Source organism: Pleurodeles waltl, chromosome 7 (genome assembly GCF_031143425.1).
Source record: "Pleurodeles waltl isolate 20211129_DDA chromosome 7, aPleWal1.hap1.20221129, whole genome shotgun sequence".
Classification (NCBI taxonomy): domain Eukaryota; kingdom Metazoa; phylum Chordata; class Amphibia; order Caudata; family Salamandridae; genus Pleurodeles; species Pleurodeles waltl.
Window position 1 is genome coordinate 182,449,804 of NC_090446.1, and position 26,476 is coordinate 182,476,279.

General features: G+C 46.0%; 1 protein-coding gene across 2 annotated transcripts in view; it reads left to right on the top strand.

Moving 5' to 3' along the window:
- The window catches only part of CD40 (CD40 molecule), a 114,446-nt gene extending 106,339 nt beyond the window's left edge, over nt 1-8,107 (top strand). Inside the window, exons 9-10 of one of the 2 annotated variants that reach the window (XM_069243532.1) lie at nt 5,377-5,412; nt 6,686-8,107. In XM_069243532.1, coding sequence (XP_069099633.1) covers nt 5,377-5,412; nt 6,686-6,826 — 177 coding nt within the window. In that variant the 3' untranslated portion in view covers nt 6,827-8,107. The remainder of the gene's footprint in view (nt 1-5,376; nt 5,413-6,685) is intronic. The other variant, XM_069243531.1, reaches the window with a different exon arrangement.
- The last annotated feature ends 18,369 nt before the right edge of the window (nt 8,108-26,476 follow it).

Genomic DNA, 26,476 nt, shown 5'->3' on the forward strand with positions numbered 1-26,476 from the left:
CTACTAGGATATGACGCATGCCTGCTTTCTCCCTGCGCTGGCTCCCTGAGTGCTGGGTAGCTATGCGCCATGGTGCAAGGGTGCCAGCATTACAGGCAGGATTGTTTTTGTGCAAAAAGGAACACGTTCCTGCACAAAAACAATACTTGGAGGCATTTCCACTTTCTAGGAGGGCTACAGAATGCAACACATGTAGAATAGGAAATAACAAGGAGAAATGAAGATATTTCTCTTTGTTACACCTCTGTTTGGAAGGCCTACCATTTTGACACAATCCCATGTTTACTACCCGTAGTAAATTTGGGATTGCATCAAAGTCAATTGGAGGATGCATGGGAACGCCTTTGCTGCACTCATGGAATGCCCTTCCAATGCAAAGTAACGCAAGTCAGCGATTTGTGCTACTTTGCTTTCCTGTGGATTTACTGAGCCATGCAAAGCATGTGCAATAGCTGTGCATGGCTCAGAAAATCTCACGTAAGCCCTTGCGTTCCCTTGGATGACACAAGGTCAATACAAGAGCTTAGTAAATCTGGCCCAATGTTTGCAGCACAGCACATTGTACATAACTGAATTTTAACTAAGCCACTCAGGAACAAGATGTCTGCCAAGCATCACCATGTAATCTGCCCAGCAACACAGATTCTTCACTCTGAACTCTGTTCTCTCTCTTGTGATCCCACTTGCTGGTTGTCTGTGTCTTGTGACGTATGATCTATCTGATGTCCCACCTTGCTTTCTCTTTTATCACTCTCTCCCCTCTTTTGACTCCTCCCTTTTGTGCTGTAATTACAGCCCTCAGCTGGATACATTCTCATACTTTCACAAGTCAACGCTTGCTTTAATATAATGCACCTGTTTTCTTCCCTTTGACTTCTTTACTTATCTACTGTCCCTTGCTTTGTCTCCTGTTGCCCTTGCTTTTTAATTCCTATGATTTCTTTGCGTTCTGCCTTGCATGCTCTTTTTCTCTCTTCTTATACTTTGTTTTTAGTTCTTAGGTCTGGTGTTACCTTTTGATTTTAGTAAAAGCATGTGTAAAATATACTCACAGGCTCTTTCAGTCGGCCAATTTTATCCCTTGGTCTGTAATTGTGTTATTCACATTTTTATTCGCCTGCTGCAGCATACAGTACGGGGCAGAGGGGCAGCCTGCTTCAGCCACAGGCTATGTTTACTGGGCCTGATGACATTCTGCCCCTTCACCAGGAACGTGTTCCACACACAAAGTATTTACCTTAAGTGGCTGCGACTAGTATGGCAGTGCGTGTGTTTTTGAGACAATTTTTTTTTCTTCTTTTAGCCATTGTTTTAATTTTGTTTTAGATCAGCTTCCACAACAATAAAGCTTTGCAAAAAACATGATAAAAAAAACGGATTGACAAAGCCGAAAGGCTGGCGGACAACAACAGACCCTCTGGTTTTGCCAATGCTTGTGTTCCTGGTACACCTTGATTTAAGCCCTTAAGCCCCCGCTTTCCGTGCTCCTCCCTCCCTCTGCCCTCATATGGAGGCCGCGAAGCGGTGGTAGAGAGCGACCTTTGACCCTGTCACCAGGCAGGTCGGTCCCCCCATCTGCCAAGCAGCCCCCTGTGGGTTGAACCTCCGTTGCCACTTTTGCCGCCTGACTACTCGCTCCCTTTTTTCTGTACCCCTGCGCTTGGCTTCTGTGCCACTTCGTTTTTTCATTCTGTGCCCCTGTGTTTTGCTTTCTGTACCCCTGTGCTCTGTTGTCCCTCTCCCGCCGTCTTTTCCCGCCGTTTTTTCCCCGGGTTTTCCCCCGGGTTTCTCCCCGGGTTTTTCCCTTGCTGCTGAGCCCCTGCTGCCCCGCCCCCTTCACTCCCATTGGCCGCCCCGCTCCCACCTCCCAGCTGCTCCTCCCTCCCTCTGCCCTCATATGGAGGCCGCGAAGCTGGCGCGCCGCTGGCGCACCGAAGGCGCGCCTAAGGCAAGCCCGTCTGTGCCTGTCCGCGCCTGGACCGCACCCAACACCAGAACCCCTGGAACCTGCACCCCGCATCGCCGGACTGCACTACGACCAAGCACCCTCCACGCACTCAACACCAGACAAGACCACCCCTGCTACCGGGCCACCCCGAAACGCACCCAGGGGCCTTTCACCTGCCGGAACTGCAGATTCACCAGCATCCAACCCTCCACACCACCAGCCAGAGAACCCAACCACCTCCGCTGCATCCTCCTCAACACCCACTCCGCTCGCAAGCACGCCGTCGAACTTTGGGACCTCCTAGACTCCACCGCCCCCAACGTCGCCATCCTGACGGAGACCTGGCTGAACGCCACCTCAGCACCAGACATTGCCATAGCCATCCCACAGGGCTACAAGATCTCCCGCAGAGACCGCACCAATGGAGTGGGAGGAGGAATCGCCATCATCCACAAAGACTCCATCAAAATCTCAACGAACACCGATGACACCCTCACCACCGCCGAGCACATGCACTTCCAGATCCACACCGACCCCAACACCACCCTCAGAGGAACTCTCATCTACAGACCTCCCGGACCCCGGCCACAGTTCAGTGACACCATCGCCGACCTCATCAGCACCCACGCCCTCGCTTCCACGGACTACATCCTCCTCGGGGACCTGAACTTCCACCTCGAGAACAACAACGACGCCAACTCCACCGCCCTGATCGACAACCTCGCCAACCTCGGACTCAAACAGCTCGTAACGACACCCACTCACGCCGCTGGACACACGCTCGACCCCATCTTCTCCACAAGCCCCCACGTCTCCTTCAACCACACCACCGAACCACACTGGACCGACCACAGATGTGTCCACTTCACCTTCAGAAAACCCACCACACACCACCTCACCCAACAGCTACCACGCCGCTGCTGGGGCAAGGTCACTGAGGACCAACTGACTACCGCCCTCGCCCTGAGACCACCCACTGACCCCACCGACCCAGACACCGCCGCGACCAACCTCACACAGTGGATCAACGACTGCGCCAACACCCTCGCCCCTCTCAAGACCTTTACAACCAACCACACCAACAAGAAAGCCGTCTGGTTCACTGAGGACCTCCGGATCTCCAAGCACACCTGTCGGAAGCTGGAGAAGAAATGGCTACACGACCGAACACCAGACAACCACACAGCCCTCAAGAGCGCCACCCGCAGACATCACCAACTCATCAGGACCACCAAGAAGACCGCTTTCAAGGACCGCCTAGACAACAACGCACACATTACCAAAGAGCTCTTCAGCATTGTGAAAGAACTCTCCAACCCCAGCTCCATCACCAACGACATCCCGCCATCTCAAGACCTGTGCGACTCCCTGGCCACCTTCTTTCACCGCAAGATCACCGACATCCACGACAGCTTCAACCCGACCCCCCCGCACCCACCACCGAGCCCACCACCCCTGCGAATACCACTCGCACTAGTCGCCTGACTGTCTGGTCCAGCGTCAGCGACGAAGACACCATCAAAACCATGAACTCCATCCACTCCGGATCCCCATCGGACCCCTGCCCTCACCACGTCTTCAACAAAGCCAGCGCAGCCATCGCGCCCCACCTCCGAAAAACAATCAACTGTTCCTTCGAGACAGCAACCTTCCCAGAAAGCTGGAAGCACGCCGAGATCAACGCCCTTCTGAAGAAGCCCAAGGCGGACCCCAAGGACCTCAAGAACTTCCGGCCCATCTCCCTGCTCCCTTTCCCGGCAAAAGTGACCGAGAAGATTGTCAACAAACAGCTGACCTGCTACTTCGAAGTCAACAACATCCTGGACCCTTCCCAATCCGGTTTTCGCAGTAACCACAGCACCGAGACCGCCCTCATCCCCGCCACTGACGACATCCGGACCCTGATGGACAAAGGAGAAACAGCCGCCCTCATCCTCCTGGACCTATCAGCAGCCTTTGACACGGTCTGCCACTGCACCCTATCAGCACGCCTCCATGACGCCGGTATCCAAGAGAAGGCCCTGGCCTGGACCACATCCTTCCTCTCCGGCAGAACCCAGAGCGTCCGCCTCCCACCCTTCCGCTCCAAAACCACTGAGATCATCTGCGGCGTCCCACAGGGATCCTCCCTCAGCCCAACACTGTTCAATATCTACATGGCCCCCCTCGCCCACGTCGCACGACAACACAACCTCAACATCATCTCCTACGCCGACGACACCCAGCTGATCATATCCCTCACTGAAGATCCCCACACCGCCAAAGCCAACCTCCACCGAGGAATGAAGGCCGTAGCTGACTGGATGAAGGACAGCAGACTGAAGCTGAACTCAGACAAGACGGAGGTCCTCATTCTCGGACCCACCCCATCAGCCTGGGATGACTCTTGGTGGCCCACGTCACTAGGCACAGCCCCGGAACCCACGGACCACGCACGCAACCTAGGGGTCATCCTCGACTCCACTCTCTCCATGACCAGGCAAGTCAACGCCGTCTCCGCGTCCTGCTTCAATACCCTCTGTATGCTCTGCAGGATCTTCAAATGGATCCCCCTCGACACGAGAAAAACCGTTACCAAGGCCGTCATCACCAACAGACTCGACTACGGAACGCCCTCTACTCAGGAATTACAAACAAGCTCCTGAGACGACTCCAACGCATCCAGAACGCCTCGGCCCGACTCATCCTCGATGTCCCCCGCCGCAGCCACATCACACTCCACCTGAGAGGCCTGCACTGGCTCCCCGTCAACAAAAGGATCACCTTCAAGCTCCTGATCCACGCACACAAAGCACTGCACAACACCGGACCCACCCACCTCAACAACCGACTCAGCTTCCACACCTCCACCCGATGCCTCCGCTCAGCCAACCTCGCCCTCGCCACAGTCCCCCGCATCCGAAAAACCACCGCCGGCGGCAGATCCTTCTCCCACCTTGCCGCCAAGACCTGGAACACTCTCCCCACCATCCTACGACAGACCCAGGACCTGCTGGCCTTCAGAAGACTCCTCAAGACCTGGCTCTTCGACCAGTAGCACCCCCCCCTCCCCAACGCCTTGAGACCCTCGCGGGTATGTAGCGCGCTTTACAAATGCAGTGATTGATTGATAGCCGCTTGCTTTCTCATTTTTGAAACTACTTTATCTCGGGTAGCTTCATGTTTCTTTGCTCATGCTTTCTCCCGTACCCTCTATCCTGTGAGCCTCTCTCTCTTACTGGATCGCTGCTTTCTCTCATGTGGCCCCCGAGAGTCTCTCCCGTGCCCTCTATTCCTCCTGTTCCCTTTCTGATTTCTTTCCTGACACCCCTTCTGTCAACACTGCGTTCTGTCCAGTGATTTCAGCTTCATTACCTGTGATCAGTGCCTCTATTCTATCCCTTACTGAAGATCCTTTGTAATCCTATGACTACCTTCATATTACACAGGAGAATCAGACTGACCAAGTGCTGGATATGCCTCAGGTAAATATTTATTTGATATCCTCTTTTTTAGCCCATTTCCCCTTCCCTTTATATTACTGCGACCCTACAAGTTGTTACCACAAGTTCTTCCATTTTGCTTTTAACGATGGTGTCCTTCTGTCATTTGCCCTGCAATATTATATTATTTTCATCTGACCTTGAGCATATTCTGCTGTGACACTGTACTATGTCCTCTCGGCCAAGTGTACTTTTTTCTTGGGATGCTGTGCTGTTCCTCTTTATCTGGTGCCCTTGTCCAGTGATGCTGCACTGTTATTCCTTTAGCTTGTGCCCCCTTTCCTGGTATGCTCGTTTTTCTGTCTTGTGCCCTTTCGCTTGTGACTTTTCTCTTTTCTATGGACCTTGTGAGTTTTCCTCTGTGACTCTGTTCTCTTCTTTCCTTATGTCACTGCTCTTTTTTCGTCACCTTGTATCTCGTCCTGTGTCAAATAAACCTTTTTCCCTTGGCACTGCCCTTTTTTCTAGTCTTCATTTCACCCTTGGTCCTTTGAATTTCACAGTGATTGTGCAGGTCAGGCTTTTGACATCTCAGTTTTCAAACAGATCTTTTGCTAATAATATAAGTTAAGTGGGCTTTGGCTCTACCTCTATCAACCATTCACTCCATTTGTCCAGCCTCTTTCACCAATTGGCATGAGACTTTGTCATTCACATCTTGGTTGAGTTCATTGGAGTATTCATCTCCTACCTGATAAGATGGGCTGTTTGATTGTATCTTTCTTCTGCCACTCAAGTTTTTGCATTGATCTGCATGAGGGATTACTTTATAGCCGTCTCTCTCCACTTCTGCTTGTTGCCTCTCGTGGGTCAATGTGCCAATGCCTAATACATTAGCACCTTAAACCCATACCCATTGGCTTTGCAGTGCTTGTTCCCTGTGGCGCTTTGCTCGTTTCCCTGTGCACCGTTTCGATGCTACATGGCACTTTTCCAAAAATCTGTGCCTTTACCTTTGGCCACTCCCTCTCATTCTTTTGTGACACATTGGACTATGGATATGATGCTGTTTTCTTGTGACACTGCACTCTGTTTCCTATGATGCTACACTGTTTCCTGTGACACTGCGCTTTTCCCTGTGATTCTACCCTCTTGTTATATGACTCCATGCTCTATCAGTGGCAGTGGCATTTTTCAGAAGTTTCCTTTCCACTGCTCTGCTGTTTCCTGATTTAGTTGATGAACTTTGCCCTCTGTCCTCCACAGTTTTTGCTAAGATTTATTCTTTGCACTAATTCTCCTTATCCCAAAACAGGATAGAACTAACCAGCCAGAGGAGGAGGCAGAAGAGACAGCAGTATTTGTTCCCCCAGGGAATCCTGTCCAAGAGAGCTATGGGGAGCAGGAAGTTGGGAAAGAAAGTCACTTGCCTGAGCAAGAGGATTCTGCATGCTAATGAGGATCATCGCCTCACTGTGCCCTGGAGGAGGAACATATGAATGTTGAGTGCCTACATTGAGTCAGGCTTATAGAAGGAAGCGTCCAGGTGGATCTTCTCACAAGCTAAAATTGGCTTGGTGGCCAATAACCAAATACAAAGAATTCTTCATTGACCACCTGTCCACTGTACTCTAGGCTCTACTGGCTAATTTAGGGCTAGATCCTGCATGAGACCACAAGTATTCCTCTTTCCCACCAAGCCAAGGATTTACCACTCACAGACAGTTCAATACAGTGATGCTCTACTAACATGGATGAAGATAGAAGCATTGCTGAAACTGAGTAGTGCATGACACCTGTGCTATGGCACTTATTTCCCAAGGTTACTGGTAGAAACAAATAGTTGGCTCACAGTGGTACTTCTGGAGAAGATTGGAAAATGGGCTGTGGCGCAGCAAGCATGTGCAGATAATTTCATCCTAACATTCTCTTGTAGACATGCATAATAGTCTCAGTACGCACCACTGGAGGTCTGCTCACAGAAACCTGGTGAAAACAACACATTGCAATGCAGAAAGGGCAGTAAGCTTCTTGTGACCATTGCCCAGATCTTCTTCTGCTAGAAAGTCAGCATGATCCCTGTGCTGGCAGCACTCACTGGCCTGGGGACCCACCGATGACCCTTGTTATAAAGGTGCAGTCCCTGCTGCATCCCTGGCAGGAGGAGAGGTGCCTCTTGTGTCATTTTTCTCTGCCATTGTCTTCTTTCACCCTTCGTGTTCATATCTTTCATTTGTGGCTTCCTTCTCGCTGTGATTTCCTATCACCCTAATATAAGGGATGCTGAGAACCTAGCTCAACTTACCACATTCCGCTGTGCATCTAGATAAGAGAGTGGTGAAAACACAGGTATGCCCAACAACATTTGCTTGTTAAGTGATGCTGGAGTTTTGAAAACCCATGTTTCCTCACTTCCTTCATTTTGTATGATAAAATACTTTGGGAACATAACTCTTCCTACTAAACTCCTGGCTGAAATAAAGTTCTGTATCCGGCTAACAAAAAAAATAATCTTAGATAGATGGTACCACAAAATGGAGTCTTATTTCAATACCCTGATGCTATGAACCCCCAATAACCACACACCTTTTAGAGAACAATGTATTTATTAATGTGTTGATGTTTTAGGAGCCAAAAGCAAATTATGTTACTAATTGCTATAAGCCATTAGTGGCATTCCTATCTTTGAAGATATTAAACTATGTAAACATTCCCTTAATTGGGCAATAATGAATAATTTATGGATATGTATTTATGGGTTTTTACTGTATGTGGCATGCTAGGTGAATAAAAAATGTCTTTGCAAATGGAGGGAAATATGTGCATAAAAATATTTACACATTTTGTTCTTCAGTAAATAATTTCCTTCCATTTCAACATCTGGATATATCTTATTTAAATCTTCCAAAGCTGGCACTAATTAGCCAGTGTCTCACACTTCAACCACAAATGTGTTACAAGACCTTCCACTTATGGTGTGAAGAAGAGCGGATAAGGCTATCTTTAACTTATGGCTTTACAAAACTCTACTGTTACTGTTCTAGTTCTGAAAAATATAGCCTTACATCCAAGATAAAAGCTCACCACATAGAAATAGAAGACTAGGTAATCAATGGCTTTTCTAGTAAATAGAACAACATCTAATAATGAGAATGGCAACATACTTGGATCAGCCATTGATTGAGTAATGTCACCGGTCAAGTCTAATACATATTTTCCTTTCTGAAAGTAAATAGATTGTATTATCTAAGACACATATCACATGCTTCACGACACAAGGCACATGCAGGATAGCCTTGTTGACACAGGTACTGGGTGTAAGGCACATTGACAGAAACTATGGATTAAGAACTATAAAGGCTACTGTAGCAGGATGAAAAGATCTTTGTTGCCTCAAGTGGGTGTAAAGCCAAGGCGTGAGAGGACATCCAGTGGATGGGATGGTGCTCCTGGCTTCTCTTGGTTTAAGTTGCACCCCCCTAGTAAGGCTTCTCGGCCTTCTTATAGTGCTTATATTTCAAGCATGCAAGAGCATATTCCGCCTATGCAGTGAGCATCTCATTGAGATCATATTTGTTCTTAATCAGGCACTGTTATAAGTCTGTGGACGGACTGGCTGTGTATCTTGCCGCAAGGCCCCTAATCTCCCATTCTACTGATGGTGGGTCTTTGTTTGATTTATTTTTAGCCAGGGCAGCATTCCTCATTAAAGTGGACTCGCAAGCTGCCCACCGTGTTTGCGCAGTGGACACCAAGAAGTGTCTGCAGATGTTTTCGCAGAGCAGTTATTTCCCTTGGGAATCTATATCTGGTAATATTCATCCTCCGGGTGCTACATGTCCCGGTTCTCACTCTAATGTGGTGGGACCTGATCAGACCTTACAATTAATTTGAGGCGAAGCATGTCTAGTTTCACAAATACATCCCAACCTAGTGGCTCAGTCCAGGTTTTCAAGATGTTGGATTGCAGAGACTTGTGGAACAGAAAAACGACTCCACTGCATTTATTGTCAGCAAGTAGATTTAACTGAAATTTAAATTGGTGCATGAAAGGGAACTTTTTGCCTTTTTTGTTATATACTGACCCTGTCCCTTTCAGAAAAATAGGACGTCTCTCCCCTTTGTTGGTTGCCCTATAGTTTTGTCTTCACCATTGTGATGAGCTTGCCCTACGTTTTCTTGAGGCCTAGCGTTTAGTCCATATTTTTGTGTTTGGCTTCAGGGAGGGAGGTGGGGAGTGAAAAAGAAGTCCCAATGGGTGGAATCCCACTCTTTCTGTAATGTGAGTGACAGATGAAATGTCAAGCATGGATACCCTGTGTTTTATGGGTTGTTCTAATGTAATATATCCCCACATTGAAGAACTCCATTAATCCGTTGTCTGAGGACGGTACATAGTGAACTACTTGTAAGTAACTCTGCATACATCACAAATTACATTCCTGTTTATTCACATGAAATCGGTTTCGCAGTCAGAAAATACATTCTTGAGGGCCCCAACTTAAAAAAAACCCATCAGATAAAGAACTACAAGCATGGCAACATGCTCCTCAGTGGCACAACCTTGGAGTGCAATGTGGAAGGGTCCATAATGTCAAGCAAATAATTGTTCCAAGTAAATGTAGCTGATTCCTGGAATCTGGCAATGTCCATCCTCACACTCTTAAAGTGAGCTCTAAACACATTTTACATTTTACGTTCACCACAGGATCCTTTTTTTGTCCTCCCCACTTCCCATACACCTGACAAGTTCGACAGGACCTGCAGAACCTTGCAGTCTATGAACCCTTGTTGGGAAGGGAGGATACAACCACTATTGGGCCTTGGTCCATGACATGTTGTCAAATTTCCAAATGAAAAAGGAAGCTTCCTTGGTCTCTCACTACTTTACTAGTAGACAGCTTGTGGGTCCAGAACAAACACATGAGGGCTAAATATAAAGAAACCCAATTTCCCAGAAGGCCTTGAAGTGTCCGGTTGCTCTACTGCTGGACTGTGTCTGGGCCACCATGCCCAATTGCTGCAGAGTAAGATATTCCGCCAGAGTCATATAGAATTCTGCTTTGCCTGGGCCATGCCACCACCTGAAAACAACTCCTGCGGCTTTGAGTGATCCCCGCAAGCAGGTATCAATTTTCCAGAGGCAATCAGTTTCCTTCCATATGGAGAACAGAAACACTGTGGATACCCTAGGTAAATCAGTGGTGATAGTTCCACTCTATGCTGTGTCTGTTGCCATCCTTTTTGGACAACCCCTCAGATGTCCTCCTTTAAAGCTGGTAAATAGGCTTGCAGTGACTTGACAGCAATGCATCTAGTATTCCTGACTGTAGGAGGTCAGTCTTCTGACCAGCTCAAATCAGTTTGCAGTCAGCAATGCTACAATGGCCATTATGAACTCCGCAATCCTGTGGCTCCTACTGCATGAATGTTCTACCCTTAAAAAAGATATTGGCCCCACAATTCTAGAGAGCATTGAGACTGGGTCTATTCGCATAGACAACGCTCAGGTGATATGGAATGTTGTGAGGAATCGGGGAGCATACAGAAGTCCCTTCGCTAGACCTACAATGATACTATCACAACTTCGAAAGGAGTCACTGCTGAATCACCATCCACATGAAAGAGTAGACTACATTGGACTGTCATATTTTAGGTCTCTATGCTTGTAGACCTTGTAACTATTAACCCTACACCTATGTGTACTGTCCTTAAGCATCAATGGCACCTTTTAACCTTTGACCATGGGAACCGGTTCCAATTCCTGTCCTTGTGTCTCTTCGAATTACTTTTGAGAATATTTCTTTAATATGCGGCTTGGAACTTCCTCACGCTCGTTGGGTTGTTCTTTCTGTCCCTCCTGATTTCCTCAGTTTTTGCTCTACTTTTTCACTGCCACTGTGAATAGCTTAAAGCCTGCAACATGTGTGTCAGTCAGGTGCTGATGCAGGTTCAATTGACAATATCTTAAAAGGTTTTACATTAACAGAAGGTTAAAACACAATCAATTATGAACACAGTTTTCTTATTTTTTAACATCTTTTTTTAAAACTATTTTATCGTACAAAAGCAAGTCAATAGCAAGTAACTAAACACAGTATTACTGTGATACAGATTCTAGTCGGTGTTCATAATCCATTTGCTTACTTTACAGTTTAGAGGGATGATAGCAGCTGTCTGCACTTGCCTTGATCAAATCTGTAGAATCCATCCCTCTCACTGGATCGCCTTACTACTCAGTCCACCCTCTCATATGTTCCCCTCATGCACTTCCCTTCCCATCCGATGAGCCATCTATTTGCTCACACATTATACTTGGCATGGGCAGTGCCCCATCGCGCAGGTCACTGCCCGATTTACGGGCAGTTATCTGCACGACGGGTGCAGCTGCACCTGCCACACAGAGGGGAGCCGCCGGCAATGTCCCAGCCAGGCATTCTGCTTGGCCGGTTGGCGAAAACAATGTTTCCGCCCGCCGGCCCAGCATAATGTTTGTTATATGGTCTGTAGGGTCCCAGGGGGGCTGGCGGTCAGTAGAATGACCGCCGGCCTGAACAAGGCGGTGACAACCGCCATGTTCATAATGAGGGCCTTAGTGAACACCATCAGCCAGTAATCTGTCATTCCACCACACAATCTTGCCATATGTACACAATTACCCAGTTCCCACATTACTACTCAGGCACAATACTGATTGTGTTGGAAGCATTCTATTGAGTCTCTGGGGGATGAGTTTAAGGGAAGTGCTGTGTAGGTAGTAGAAGTGAGTTAACTCAAACCTAACATTGCTGAGCACATCCTATACTAATTTGCTATTCCATTTGCTATTATTCAGGGGTTTCCAGGACAGCCTTCCAGAGGCTTGTCACTTTGAGTGGTTGTCTAACATTGTTTCCTTGATAAGTGGCATCTGCAGTTAGACCTTTTAAATGTGGTAGCTGTATTTACTATGATATGATTGCTTCATTTGCACAACATGCCACCAATGTCCTGTCTTTTCTTCAGATCTTGTGGAAGATAGGGAGTCCCGGGAAAGGCAGCATTATCTCCTGAGTGCACCATGAGCTCTCCAGTTTAGGCGCACATTTAGATTTATCAAGCTGTGCAAGGCTACCTTAAGTGGCCCTGAGTGGCTTGATAAATGTGGAGTCATGCAATGCAGCACAAATCTCTGGCTTGCATTACTCTGGGAGGTGTTCCATGAGTGGAGCATGGATGGACTCAAGCACCCACCCATGTATTTTGTTGCATTCCCAAATTTACCAACACTGCTATGCAGTCCCAGGGGAGGTGCAACAAGTAGAAATATCTTTATTTCTCCTCATTGTTTCCTCTTTCAAAATGAGCTACATTCTTCAGCACACTTAGAAAGAGAAAAATGCCTCAGAGGATTATTTAGGTGCAGGGAGGCACCATGCTGCAAGGGTGCCTGCATTGGCACAAGGCAGCATATTGTACGCCAGTGCAAGGAAAGGACAGGAATGCAAGGTATCATGTAAAATATGGCACATTCATGTCCTTTTCACGCAGCGTAGCAAGGTGGCTTGCGTTGCTGCAGGAAATAATGATCAATCTGCTCCTTAGTATGGATGAGCTATCAAGGCTTACTCTTAGGAAGCCATTTTCAAACTGTGGGACACAGCCTCTGGGAGGGGCAGGTGTCATGGGGGCATGGATCCCTCACATCAAAAAGACCATGCTGCGTTCACTACAGTCCCTGCTGCATCATTGCAGACTCTTTGTAATGTTGTAAAACAGAGCCTAGATTTTTTTTAAATGTTGGGATTCCATACTGGGAATTGGAATGTGGAAGTTTTGGATCTGGGGAATTTTATACGGGCAGTTGGAAAGCAATGTGTTGGTGGTCGTTAGCAGAGACTGAACAGAGATTAAACGTGACAGTTTCCTTGAAAACAATGTTGTCTCTTACTTCAATTGGCAACAAGGAGATCCAAGACATCTACAGCCTACGTGCATCACCAGCTTTCTGCTTTTGTTTCCTGTGCTGATTATGCCTGCCTCCGCTTTTCAACATCGATTTTGCTTCCACTAAAGGTCAACTGCTTGCTGGGCGCTATTGGCTTATTGAGGCAACTCCTAGTGCCTATTCTTTATCATAAGGTGATGAACTGGAGGCGAAAACTGTTGTTTTGAACTTTTCAGTGAAAGATATTGTGCCACATGCTTAACTTGACTCAAGTGCAATCTGTCATGCCTGTGTGGCTTCGGTCATATTGGAGCGGGCTCGTTTCTCAAAACAATGTTAACCTGCGTAACGTGATGTAGCACATCTCACCAATCATCTTGGACTGGGCTTACTTTTCATAACTTTGTGATTCTTTGTGGCTGCTATTTTGCTTTGGTATTACTCTTATGAACTCATTCAAATAATTTAAGGCCCTTTTACGTTCTCCTTTACCAGACATTTGTATGGCATTTTAACCCTCCCCACTTTGCTCACTGCTGCTGTAGTAAGTATGGATGGTATCATTGCTCCTGCTTTGTTTCTAGTAACACCTGGCACACTTTCTTTTAAGACAGAAGTATTTGAGCCATGTTTGAAAGCCATTGATTGGATACTTTCATAAAAGAAAAAAACAAAACCTTACTCATGCATAATTTAGGTCCCAAAGGGGGATTTATTTTAAAGATATTGGGGGTTATTCCAACTTTGGAGGAGGTGTTAATCCGTCCCAAAAGTGACGGAAAAGTGACGGATTTACCACCAGCCGTATTACGAGTCCATTATATCCTATGGAACTCGTAATACGGCTGGTGGTATATCCGTCACTTTACCGTCACTTTTGGGACGGATTAACACTCCTCCAAAGTTGGAATAACCCCCATTATCTTTACAAGTAATACAAGTATAGGTGAATCAAGAGGATGCATCTGGAGATATGACATCAGTTGAAATGGTGGACAAATATGCTTCAGTTATCAAAATTCTTGATTAAACGTTTTCTCCAGAGGGGACATGGCCAAGATGGCGATGAGATCGGATGCTTTGTGAAGAGCTCACAAACAGGCCCCAACTGAATCCTGCCAAAATCTGCAAACAGATGGCATATAGAGCTTCCCCCCTCAATGGATTTCAGCGTGATCTGCAAGGGCTTGCCCGGAACGCCTGAACATACAGCACTAGGTGACCTGCGGTGTGGCTGGGTAGGCAGGGCAGGAGAAGGCTGCCTGCACCTTGGGCACAAGGTTGATCCGATGCGGTGTGTGAATGGGTGGAGGCTAGCGCTGGACCGCTCCAGTCCTGATCTGGATTTAAGTCCCGTGGGAGGGGAATCAGTGGCCGTCCCGACCTGGTGGCGGGAGCGAGAGAGATGAATGGGGACCCACAAAGGGCCGACGGAGGTCTCCATGGTGGCCCTGTGATACTGATCCATTGGATTGCTGCGGAAACGCCAGTGGTGGAGAGAGGAGGCAGGTAGGGACATATTGGGCCCCTCTCCCTTTCTCCACCCTGCCCCCCTTTTAAGATGACCTGCTCACAGCCCTGATTGGGCCCAATGGCCTGGGGTGAGGCTGAAGTATGCTGTGTGCCATATTGACTGTTGGCCTGGGACGCAATGGTGAGTCGCTGTTGGACATTTCCCTCCCTGCCCGCAGTGCACCGGGGGTTGAGGCGCAGTCCATGGGGGCACCTGATGGGGTATCCCCCCATCACTTTAGCCTGGGTGTGCTTCGAAAAGTTGACCAATGGAGAATGGTGACCAGGCAGGGGGCCCCTGGAACGCTAGATTGCGTTGAACCTGGGAGTGGGATCCTGATGAGTCTGTAATCAGGGGATTGGAGACATTCCCCACCCGAGAACCTGGGAAGGTACATGCATGGCATGGCGCCCTATGATATTCTCTGACGGGACAGCTGGGCCGCTGATCCTGCTACCCCCATTGAGAAAGCTGGCACCAAGGACCCCAACACGAAGGCTATGAGTAGAACAGTGGAGACCAGAGGACCGAGCGGGATGCTGCTTGATCACCGAAGCTGGCTTGGCCGGTTGGGCGAAGGGGCGACCCAGGGCACCACACAAAAGAGGAACTGCCTGACACAATCCCCAGCTCATGGACTGGGTGGCAGGCTAGTCCTCATACCTGCCCGTAGCTCCCCCTTATGGAACAGAGAACCACTGACCTGACTGGTGAGGACCAGAGGCGTGCAACATCGACCTCCCTCCTGGACCAACTGGTCCCCTTGAACTTACGACATACATCCTGAGTAGCTAGGACGAAGGACAAAGAGCAGCGCTCCCCTTGCCAGGGAAAACTTGATAAATACGCCAGGGTGATGTCATTAATTGTGAGAGATAGCCTTTCATCTACGCAGCTGTTGCCAGACAAAGCTACACTTTTACAGGCCATACAATCCTCCTAGGCTGCCCTGGAGGGCGGAATCGGTGAATTCAGAGTGGAAGTCTCCCTCATTCGACATGATCTCCAAAACGTGCGGAAAGAGTAACAGTTGCTAAAACGAGGATATCGGATCTGGAGGAAGGTGTCCATACCTTCAGGAAAGAAGCCACGGAAGCCTGAGCAACCAATAAAACATGCTATGGCACTTTGAAGATGCAGAGAAGAGGGCAAGAAGTAACCTGTGATTCGTGGAGTTCACAGAGGGAGTGGAAGGCCCGAATGTGTGCAAATTCCAGGGAGATTAGCATGCTCAAACTTTCCTGAAGGAGAGACTCTCGTCTTGCTTTGTGATAGAATGAGCTCATCGAGCCCTCGCTAATAATCTGCCACCTGGAGCCCCGTCTAGACCACTGATAGCACGGTTCTTGACCTATCAGGAACTATACCTAATCTTAGCTGATACCAGAATGATGAAATAGGTGAGACATACCAGGGAGGTTCAGCATCAGTAAGGAGGCCTGGCGACAAGCACCAAGAGCAGATGATGTGACCAGATCTGAAGACGGGGATGGCCCAGACTCACAACACCCCCTGGTGTCAGCCATAGCCTGATTGGAGGAGGAGGAGGAGGCGCTGGATATGCCATCACCTACTGGCAACGTTGAGCCTCCTGCGGGACTGCCTCTGACAGCCATCTAGCAATGTTTCTGCAGCAACACATCAACCGCAGGCCCCCCAGCAACAGTAGCTCCAGTTTATTCCACAAACTCGGCACATGTACCACTAACAACGTACATTGGGAGATTGTCAGTTGATGCACTGGGTTACACACTTAAAATAGGCACATAGTGAGAGTTACGGTTGAATGGGTGGGATGAACTACAGACCTTTCCATCCTCTCTGCGAAACTGTTTGTTGGTTGGGGATCATATCTTTGCAGGTGATTGTGAGAGGTGGGCGGGGGATATGGGAGTATATGTGTTTAATGGTTATGATGACCTTCTAGAAATGGAGACAATACCTAAAAGACAACCACAATGCCATAACACCAGACTACGACGATTATTCCTTTCTTAAGGAAGAGCGTGCCCTGTTTTTAATGCGATTGATGCATAACCACCTAAAGAGTGAAAACAATAGGTACACATTGTTGCCCTGGAATGTTAACGGTTTGGGGAACAAAATCAAGAAGGGATTAGTAATTACATATATTAAAAGGCGTAGGCCTGACATAGTCTTCCTTCAGGATACCCATCTCATGGGTCCCCACTGCCACTTCCTCGGTAGAGAATCATATACTGTCATTGCACACATGGGATTTACTACAGGGTCTAAAGGGTTAGCAATCCTGCTTAAGAAGTCTCCACTGTTTCGGACTACAAAATTTTAGATAGACCCTGCAGGCACATTTATAGCAGTACAAGGACACTGGGGCAGACAAGAGACAAGACTAGTGAGTGTTTACGCCCCACCCCTATTACAGCAGGAGACATATACAAAAGTTGCAGAGGCCCTGCTGGAGTCAAACTCACTTCTTCACCTAATTGGGGGGGGTGGGGGGGGGGACAGACTTCAACAACGTTATCTGTCCCAACCAGGATAAGTTGCAGCTTACAATACTTCTCGCAAGAGGGCCCCTCTGACTGACATGGTACTCTCCCTGGGCCTGAACGATGTCTGGCGTCACCATTATCCAGGGGCCAAGTGCCTTTCCTACTTTTCTGAGGACCAGAGAGTTTTTTCTAGATTAAGTTACATCCTTGCACCGGTGGGCGAGGTATCAGCGGTGGAGGAGGCAGAATACCTAGCAACAGGGCTGTTAGGTGACTCTCCAATTTGGCTCGCGATTGGGACCAGCTGACCTAAAAATAGGGGTTTCTAGAGACTAAATGCATGGGACTTACAAGATGCAGAAATAGCCCAGGCAGTAAGAGTAGAGACCGAAATATACTTCACACAAAACAAAGACTCTGTGGTCTCCGTGATAACACTCTGTGAAGCCTACAAACCAGTTCTTCGGGTTAGAGCCCAAAACATTATAGCCCCGAAACCTAGAAGGGAGAGGTAAGACCTAGAGTCAATAGAGAGACAATTAACTGACAAAGAGCAAGATCCTGGGGCCGTGACTGATCCCCATGCCCAGCGTAAACTAACGATCTTGCAAAAGGAATATAGTGCACTCGTGCACCCTGAGGCCAAGACCCTAGACCTAGCCCTGAGACACCGCTTGTATGAAGTGGAGGGCAGAGCAGGCAAACTTCTTGCTTGGTTGGGGTGCCGAGACAGAGAAGCGTGATGGGTACACTCCATAGTGGGACACAATGGGGCTACATAAAATACTGACTCAGAGATTGCTAACACATTTGCGAGATACTACAAGCACCTCTACCACGCACAGAATTGTGGGCCCAGCCCCTATTAATAGCTACCAGACACAGATCCCCTTACCATGCTTGACAGTGGAGAATAGGAACTCCCTAGATCAGGACATAGGTCCTGCAGAAATTGGAACAGCAATCGCCACAGTGTCCTAGGGTAAGACTCCTGGGCCCAATGGTGTCCCAATAGAACTCTTTAAGGGAAACTCGATGTTCTCACCACCCTACCTCCTGCAGTTATTTCAAGAGTCCAGAGAGGTGGTTGAGCTCCCACGCAATTTGTGGAGGGCCACGATAGTGGTTAGTCCCAAGGGAAGGAAACCGCAGAGGGGTGCAACTCCTACCGTCCAATCTCGCTCCTGAATGTAAAAGTGAAAATCCTTGCCAAGATACTTGCCACACGGCTTGTAACAGTTATATCAACTTTGATTCACCAGGACCAAACAGGCTTTATGCCCAAGAGGGCAACAAGATTTAATCTGCGTTGCCTTCCTACTTGGATCAATGCTGTTGAAGGGCGAGAGGAGCCCCATTTGCTACTAAGACTCTATGCCCAGAAAGCATTTGATACAGTCCATTGGCCTTTTGTGATGCTAGCGCCGGAAAAGTTTAGATTCGGCCCAAGGTTCCGAGAGTGGGTTACACTACTATATACCAACCCGACATCAGTTGTTCGGGTAAATGGTCACCAATCAGATGAATTCCCTATAAGAAGAGGCACACGCCAGGGATGTCCCCTCTCGCCATTGCTGTTTGCCTTCACGATTGAACCTGAGGCAGTATTATCCGGTCGCCCGCAAAACGTCTCAGGTTTTCGGGTGTGTGAGGGTGAGAATGAATCAGAAAAGATCTCACTGCAGATTACTTCTTTACATCACTAGCCTTGTAGAGACGTTGCCCTGGATCTGGGATACACTAGAGGAATACGGGACCTAATCGGGTTATAGAATTAACTGGGCCAAATCGAACCTTTATCAGATAGGGGGCCGCTTTGAACATATAGAGCCACTAGTCAACACACATAGACTGGGATGGCTTCAAATATCTTGGGATCTATGTAACGCTAGACCATAGCAAACATCAGGAGCTAAATCTAATAACCGTTACGTCTGAGCTTCACAAAGGTATTGAGCGATGGGTGAAACTTCCTTTACCATTATTTGGGAGGGCAGCTCGGTTTAAAATGATCTCTCTTCCTAAATTGCTATATGCCTTCCAGAACACCTATGTAAATATGTCGGATGACATCTTCACCAAGATAGGCAGTGAGGTCTGCACATTCCCCTGTGGCAGGAAAACACTCCATGATCTCCATGCAGACACTCCAGCGACTCTCATATAATGGTGCGATTGCTCTACTGGATCTTAAAGCATCCTATTGGGCCACACATTTGATAGCAATAAATGACTGGGAACACGCAACCGGGAATCACCCTGCATATCTGCTTGAAAGGAGTCAATTCACACACAAATCTCACCTACACTACTTATACAGTGGTAAAGGCTCACAATCACTCCTGCCATCCACACAACTCATGATAGGTGCTTGGAACAAGGCCAGACACAAGATAGGGTGGCACGCTACACTCATGAGGGAAACTCTGTTGTGAGAGGGAACCTACTTGAAAGAAAGGGAGAGGCTTTAGGGTTTTCAGGTGTGGGACACCATAGGTATTTCTAAATTGGGCCATCTTATAAGCTACAGCACACTGAAGACCTTCTCCAACCTACAAGAGAAATACCATTTTTTGCACCTCCGCATTACCATTACATTCGACTAGCGCACGCATGGTGAGCTGAAAACCTAGACAAATCAGACCTCCCAGAATATGCTCAATTAGAGGGAAGACTCCTCATAGGCCAGTTGGAAGAGAAAGACATTTCTTGGACATACAAAACCATGAACAATAATATGCCAGTTACACTTAGACGACTGAGGTTCCGATGGGAGGGAAACTTGGGGCTACTTGATGACACCGACTGGGAGGCCGCCCTTATGCACTCTTGCAGAGTGTCCATACGTATCCAGTTAAGACTAATTTAGTTTAAAATCCTGCATAGGACTTATTATGATGTAATGAGGCTCCATATAATGGGAAGGGCCCCCACTCTGATTTGCCTACTTTGTACGACCAAAAGGGGCACGTTCATGCACACTCTGTGGACATGCCCAAATATACAGAAATATTGATCAAGTATTATGGGTGAACTGGGGGAGGTACTTGAGGCACAAATACCAGTGGAACATCGCTACACACTGCTCAGCATACTCACAGAGGTAGATTTACCACACTCCAGGCTTCTTTTTTGCAACCTAGGACTATTTGTGATGAAGAGAGATGTGGTCAAGCACTGGGGATCCCCTGAGACCCCCACAATAACAGAGTCGAGGCGGGGGATGGATCCGTATATGATGGCTGAGAGGGTGATTTATCTGGCCCACGTTTGCCCACCAAAATTCAAGTGTGGGGCCCATGTAGGTTTTACCATGACTTGCAAGCCGCGCAACCCCACTCATACTGAGAGCGCTACACTTGAACGCTGACACACAGCTCGTTCACATTGAACACAGAAATTATATTGGAAGCTCTTTACTCAAATGGATAAGGGTAAAGCCTCAATTAGTAGATTTGGCATTTGTTCTTATGTATAATGTCAATATACAGGGAGTGCAGAATTATTAGGCAAGTTGTATTTTTGAGGATTAATTTTATTATTGAACAACAACCATGTTCTCAATGAACCCCAAAAACTCATTAATATCAAAACTGAATATTTTTGGAAGTAGTTTTTAGTTTGTTTTTAGTTTTAGCTATGTTAGGGGGATATCTGTGTGTGCAGGTGACTATCACTGTGCATAATTATTAGGCAACTTAACAAAAAAAAATATATACCCATTTCAATTATTTATCATTACCAGTGAAACCAATATAACATCTCAAAATTCACAAATATACATTTCTGACATTCAAAAACAAAACAAAAACAAATCAGTGACCAATATAGCCACCTTTCTTTGCAAGGACACTCAAAAGCCTGCCATCCATGGATTCTGTCAGTGTTTTGATCTGTTCACCATCAACATTGCGTGCAGCAGCAACCACAGCCTCCCAGACACTGTTCAGAGAGGTGTACTGTTTTCCCTCCTTGTAAATCTCACATTTGATGATGGACCACAGGTTCTCAATGGGGTTCAGATCAGGTGAACAAGGAGGCCATGTCATTAGATTTCCTTCTTTTATACCCTTTCTTGCCAGCCACGCTGTGGAGTACTTGGACGCGTGTGATGGAGCATTGTCCTGTATGAAAATCATGTTTTTCTTGAAGGATGCAGACTTCTTCCTGTACCACTGCTTGAAGAAGGTGTCTTCCAGGACCTGGCAGTAGGACTGGGAGTTGAGCTTGACTCCATCCTCAACCCGAAAAGGCCCCACAAGCTCATCTTTGATGATACCAGCCCAAACCAGTACTCCACCTCCACCTTGCTGGCGTCTGAGTCGGACTGGAGCTCTCTGCCCTTTACCAATCCAGCCACGGGCCCATCCATCTGGCCCATCAAGACTCACTCTCATTTCATCAGTCCATAAAACCTTAGAAAAATCAGTCTTGAGATATTTCTTGGCCCAGTCTTGACGTTTCAGCTTGTGTGTCTTGTTCAGTGGTGGTCGTCTTTCAGCCTTTCTTACCTTGGCCATGTCTCTGAGTATTGCACACCTTGTGCTTTTGGGCACTCCAGTGATGTTGCAGCTCTGAAATATGGCCAAACTGGTGGCAAGTGGCATCGTGGCAGCTGCACGCTTGACTTTTCTCAGTTCATGGGCAGTTATTTTGCGCCTTGGTTTTTCCACACGCTTCTTGCGACCCTGTTGACTATTTTGAATGAAACGCTTGATTGTTCGATGATCACGCTTCAGAAGCTTTGCAATTTTAAGAGTGCTGCATCCCTCTGCAAGATATCTCACTATTTTTGACTTTTCTGAGCCTGTCAAGTCCTTCTTTTGACCCATTTTGCCAAAGGAAAGGAAGTTGCCTAATAATTATGCACACCTGATATAGGGTGTTGATGTCATTAGACCACACCCCTTCTCATTACAGAGATGCACATCACCTAATATGCTTAATTGGTAGTAGGCTTTCGAGCCTATACAGCTTGGAGTAAGACAACATGCATAAAGAGGATGATGTGGTCAAAATACTCATTTGCCTAATAATTCTGCACTCCCTGTATTCATTGTCCCCTAGCACATTGTAGCATATTGTCTTGGTTAATTAAAATGCTAATAAAAACAGTTATTTAAAAAAAAGTTCTCTCCAGCAAGAATAATGATACTAGAAAGACATACATCCTCACAAACAGGGCAACAAGAAGGAGAATCAGTTGATGACTTTGTATTTGCCTTAACACAGTTAGCAATGACATGCAACTAGCACAAATTCAAAGATGAGATGATTTGGTATCAATTAATTGAAAGTACATGTAACAAGAAGATTCAAGAAAGGCTGCTCCCAGCAGAAGAAATTAATCAAGAAGCAGCCATCAGCACTGCAAGAGCAGTGGAAAACTCTGTCAGATACTTTAAGGGGTTGTCAACTCTTACTTGATACTGAATCAATAAAGGTGGTGAATGCACTTTGAGCAAAGGATGAATATAAAGATCTAACCCAAGACTGATTGCTAGGTGTTTTAGATGTGGGTTTCACTCTCATGTGGCATCACTAAGAACTGCCCTGCATTGCTTCAAATATGTTTTAAGTGTAACGACAAAGGTCATTTTGCGAAAGCGTGTCGTGATGCACGCAAATCAGTGCTATTCCAAGTGAAAGAATGTGTTAAAAACAGTGATGACAATAATATGATATTAACTGTTATTATGGCTGAAGAGCTGAGTAGCGTTGCAGAGTGTGCTGATGATAATAACAATGTTATGTTGCTGAAATCTATTAGAAGGAAGCTACTATATTAGAATATTGTGATTAAAGGTGTCAGTGTACATTTGGTAGCTGATTTGCGACCATCTCTTGCTTTGATAGTCCCTTAACTAAAAAGGTCCATTATAAAACTGTATGCCTACGGTAGAAAGAAGATTGAGATTGAGGGACAGTTCGATGGTTTGTTTGAATTTGAAGGAAAATATGCTCAAGATGTTGTTTACATAGCAAAAGAGGTTTCAGACATACTGGCTTGGCATGACCAGGAGAGTTGGATATGATCATGGATCCTAATTGTGCGATTTCCAAGTCGAAACCTTTACTAGGATGTCTGAGTATTTCTCTAATAAACCAGTGGATGAATACATTTCCAGAGATATTTGCTGAACAACTAAAACAAGAATGTTGAAGGAGCTTCAGCACACAATTGTGTTGAAAACAGGTTCCTCACCAATATCACCGAAAGAACCCCTTATCTTTATGAGGGATTTGCACAGAAATTTTGACAAGTTGTGTGAGCTGGATGTCATAGAACCAATAGAGTGGTCAGAGTGGCTTGCCCCTGCTACTTTAGCACGTAACAGTGGCCATTCTCTGCAGTTATGTGTAGACCCAGGTGACCTTAACCAAAGTCTATGGTTGATTAAGAACCTGTTCCTAACATTAACAACCTGCTAAGGACACTGAAGGCTGCTTCAGTATTTATCACTCCAGACATGTCAGCTGTTTATCATCAGGTAGTGGTATATTTTGAATCAAGACACCTACCTGAAGTAGCCCTTTGCTGCAAGTGCAGGGTCTGTCAACCATCTCATCAGAATATCCGAGTCTTTTGAGGGAGATATTCAAGGGTTGTGTTTGGGTTTTGTAATTTTGATATTTTCAGGATCATATACTTGTGTTTAGTAATAACCTAGACAACACAATACGAGATTAAACAAAGTATTGCACCTATTGCAAAAAAAGAGGTTTAACACTTCAGGATGAAAAAGTGTAAATATGAGAGATCAGGAGTGGATTATGTGGGACAACACATGCCCGAAAGTGGAATTAGTCCCAAAATGAAATTGTTCAATGCTATTTAGGAAGCCACCGTTGCAGCTAACAAAGATCAGTTAAGATTCTTTTTGAGGTTAGCTGAGTTTACTCTAAAATTGTTCCCCATTTTAATGACAAAACCAATTTGTTGGGGAATTTACTGAACAAAGGTACAACGTATGAGTAGAGCCTGAATTGTCAGAGCTCTTTTGATGAAATACCTACGGTCATTTTGCCAGCTAAACCTTTGAAAGTGTTTGAGACCATGGATGTAAGTATTATTATTACTGACACCAGCAATTTTGGGTAAAGAGTGGTACTCATGCAAAGAAGGAACAATAGTAGAGGAGACGTTGTGGCCTTTGCATGAGGAGCACTCCCTGGAGCAGAACACACCTACTCTACAATCGAGAAAGAAGCCTTAGCATTATGGTGAGGAACACAGGATGTTTTGTACATATGTGTGGTGGTGGGGGTCCTTTTATTCTCTGAATGGATCACACACTTTTAACTGATTCATTCAGCACAAAGTTATGTGTTAAACCCACATCCAGGATTGCTAAGTGGCAGTATTGTTTGAAGAATATAACTACAAAATTGAGTATGTCCCTGATAAAAAGAATGTAATTGCCAATTTGTTTTTATTGAGAATGCCCCTGGAAGGCTTCGATGAGGCAGTTTTAAAAGATGATAAGGTTTGCATGACTAATCAAATTACCAGTGTGATGAATGGAGCTTTGGTGTATGGTGAATGGAGGGACCGGTTGCAAAAAGATGTTCTCAAAAAAGTAATGTCAAGGATTGTGGAAGGTTAGGCCTATTTCAAGAAGTTAAACAAGGTTTCTGCACTGTATGTTCAAGTGGTCATGGAGTTTAGTTGTGATAAGTCTTTTACCCAGGGAGGGACAGTGGGTTGTGCTGTTTACAATCGAAAGAAAGTATTAAAAGTAGCCTATGACAGTCACATAACATGTGTATTTCTAAAGTGCACCTTTACCCGGAAGAGTATCTTGCCGCTGAAGAAAAGGTGTTTATTGTTACCCAACTCAATGGTACTCATTTTATCAACCTCAAAAGGATGAAAGGTTGAGTGAACTAGCTGGGTATTGAACCTGTGACCATGAGGTTGAACATAGGTTCCTACAGTGGGCGGATTAGTCCACTAAGCCACTAGACCCAGACACCAGACATAGGGATGCAAGCGATGAAACGCAGAGCACTTGAAGACTTTTGGTAGTCTGATGTAGACAAAACTGTGAAATGAATTGTGAAGGATTGTTGTCCTTGTATATTAGGTTATAAAACTCAAGTACCTTAATTGTCTCCATTTAGTTTGGTGGATGCACCTTCTGTAACAAGGGCAAAATTAGCTTTAGGTATTGCTGGTCCCGTAAACGCATTGGGCAAAGTTTCTAAACTTGGTATTGTTTTGATTGATTATAAGTCAGCAGATGTCAGTTTTGGTAATAACATGAACACCACATCTGTTATTCAGTTCTTACAAAGGGTGTTCATGAGAGAAATTGTGACTGCAAATGGTACCCAATTGGTGTCAGAGAAGATGATAGTATTCCTAGATGCACATGGTACCAAGCATACTAGAACGTCTTTGCACAATCCAAAAGAAATTATTTTAGTGGAACACCTCAGCCAAACATTGAAAGATCAGGTATAGCTAGCTCTTATTAATAAATTAAGGTGGAAGCCAGTTGTGGGTAAGATGCTGTGGACTTACAGAACAATTCCCAATATGTTGACTGGAATGTTGCCTTTTGTACTTTTGTTGGGATGGTGACTTAGATCCATACTCGGACTCTGTTGAAACTTCTTGTTCATCAGGTATGCTTGATGTAAGACGCGAAGTACAACAGGAGTACGAGAGTGATCCCAGGGGACCAGATTTGTGGAACCTTGAGGTAGGTAGTTGAGTCAAGGTAAAGAAATCAGGTTATGCTGCCAAATGTGAATTAAAATTTTCGGTCCCAGTCCAGGAGGTACGAGGAAAGCCTAGTGTGGTGCATACCAAGGATGGAAGCGTGTGGAATAAAGACAGAATTGCTGGTATAAAATAGATTTTATACATGCTTGTTTTGGAGCAATGTTCCCACAAGGGAATGGGAGTGAGTCACATGAAACACGTACAAAAAGTGAAAGACGTATGCATGTTCAGTACAAAGACTATATTGTAGGTTAAGTATTACTTTTTTTTTATTTATTTCTGTCTATGTCTTTTGTCATGATTATTTATGTTTTATTTGTCAGAAAGTGTTTCATGTTTTGTTTGGTTTATATCTGTTAGTACATTATTTCTTTTATATTTGTAAAAATCTTATTGTTATCTATTTTATAGAAGGGGAAGATGTTTTGAGATACCAGCCTGTGAAATGGAATGTGGAAGGC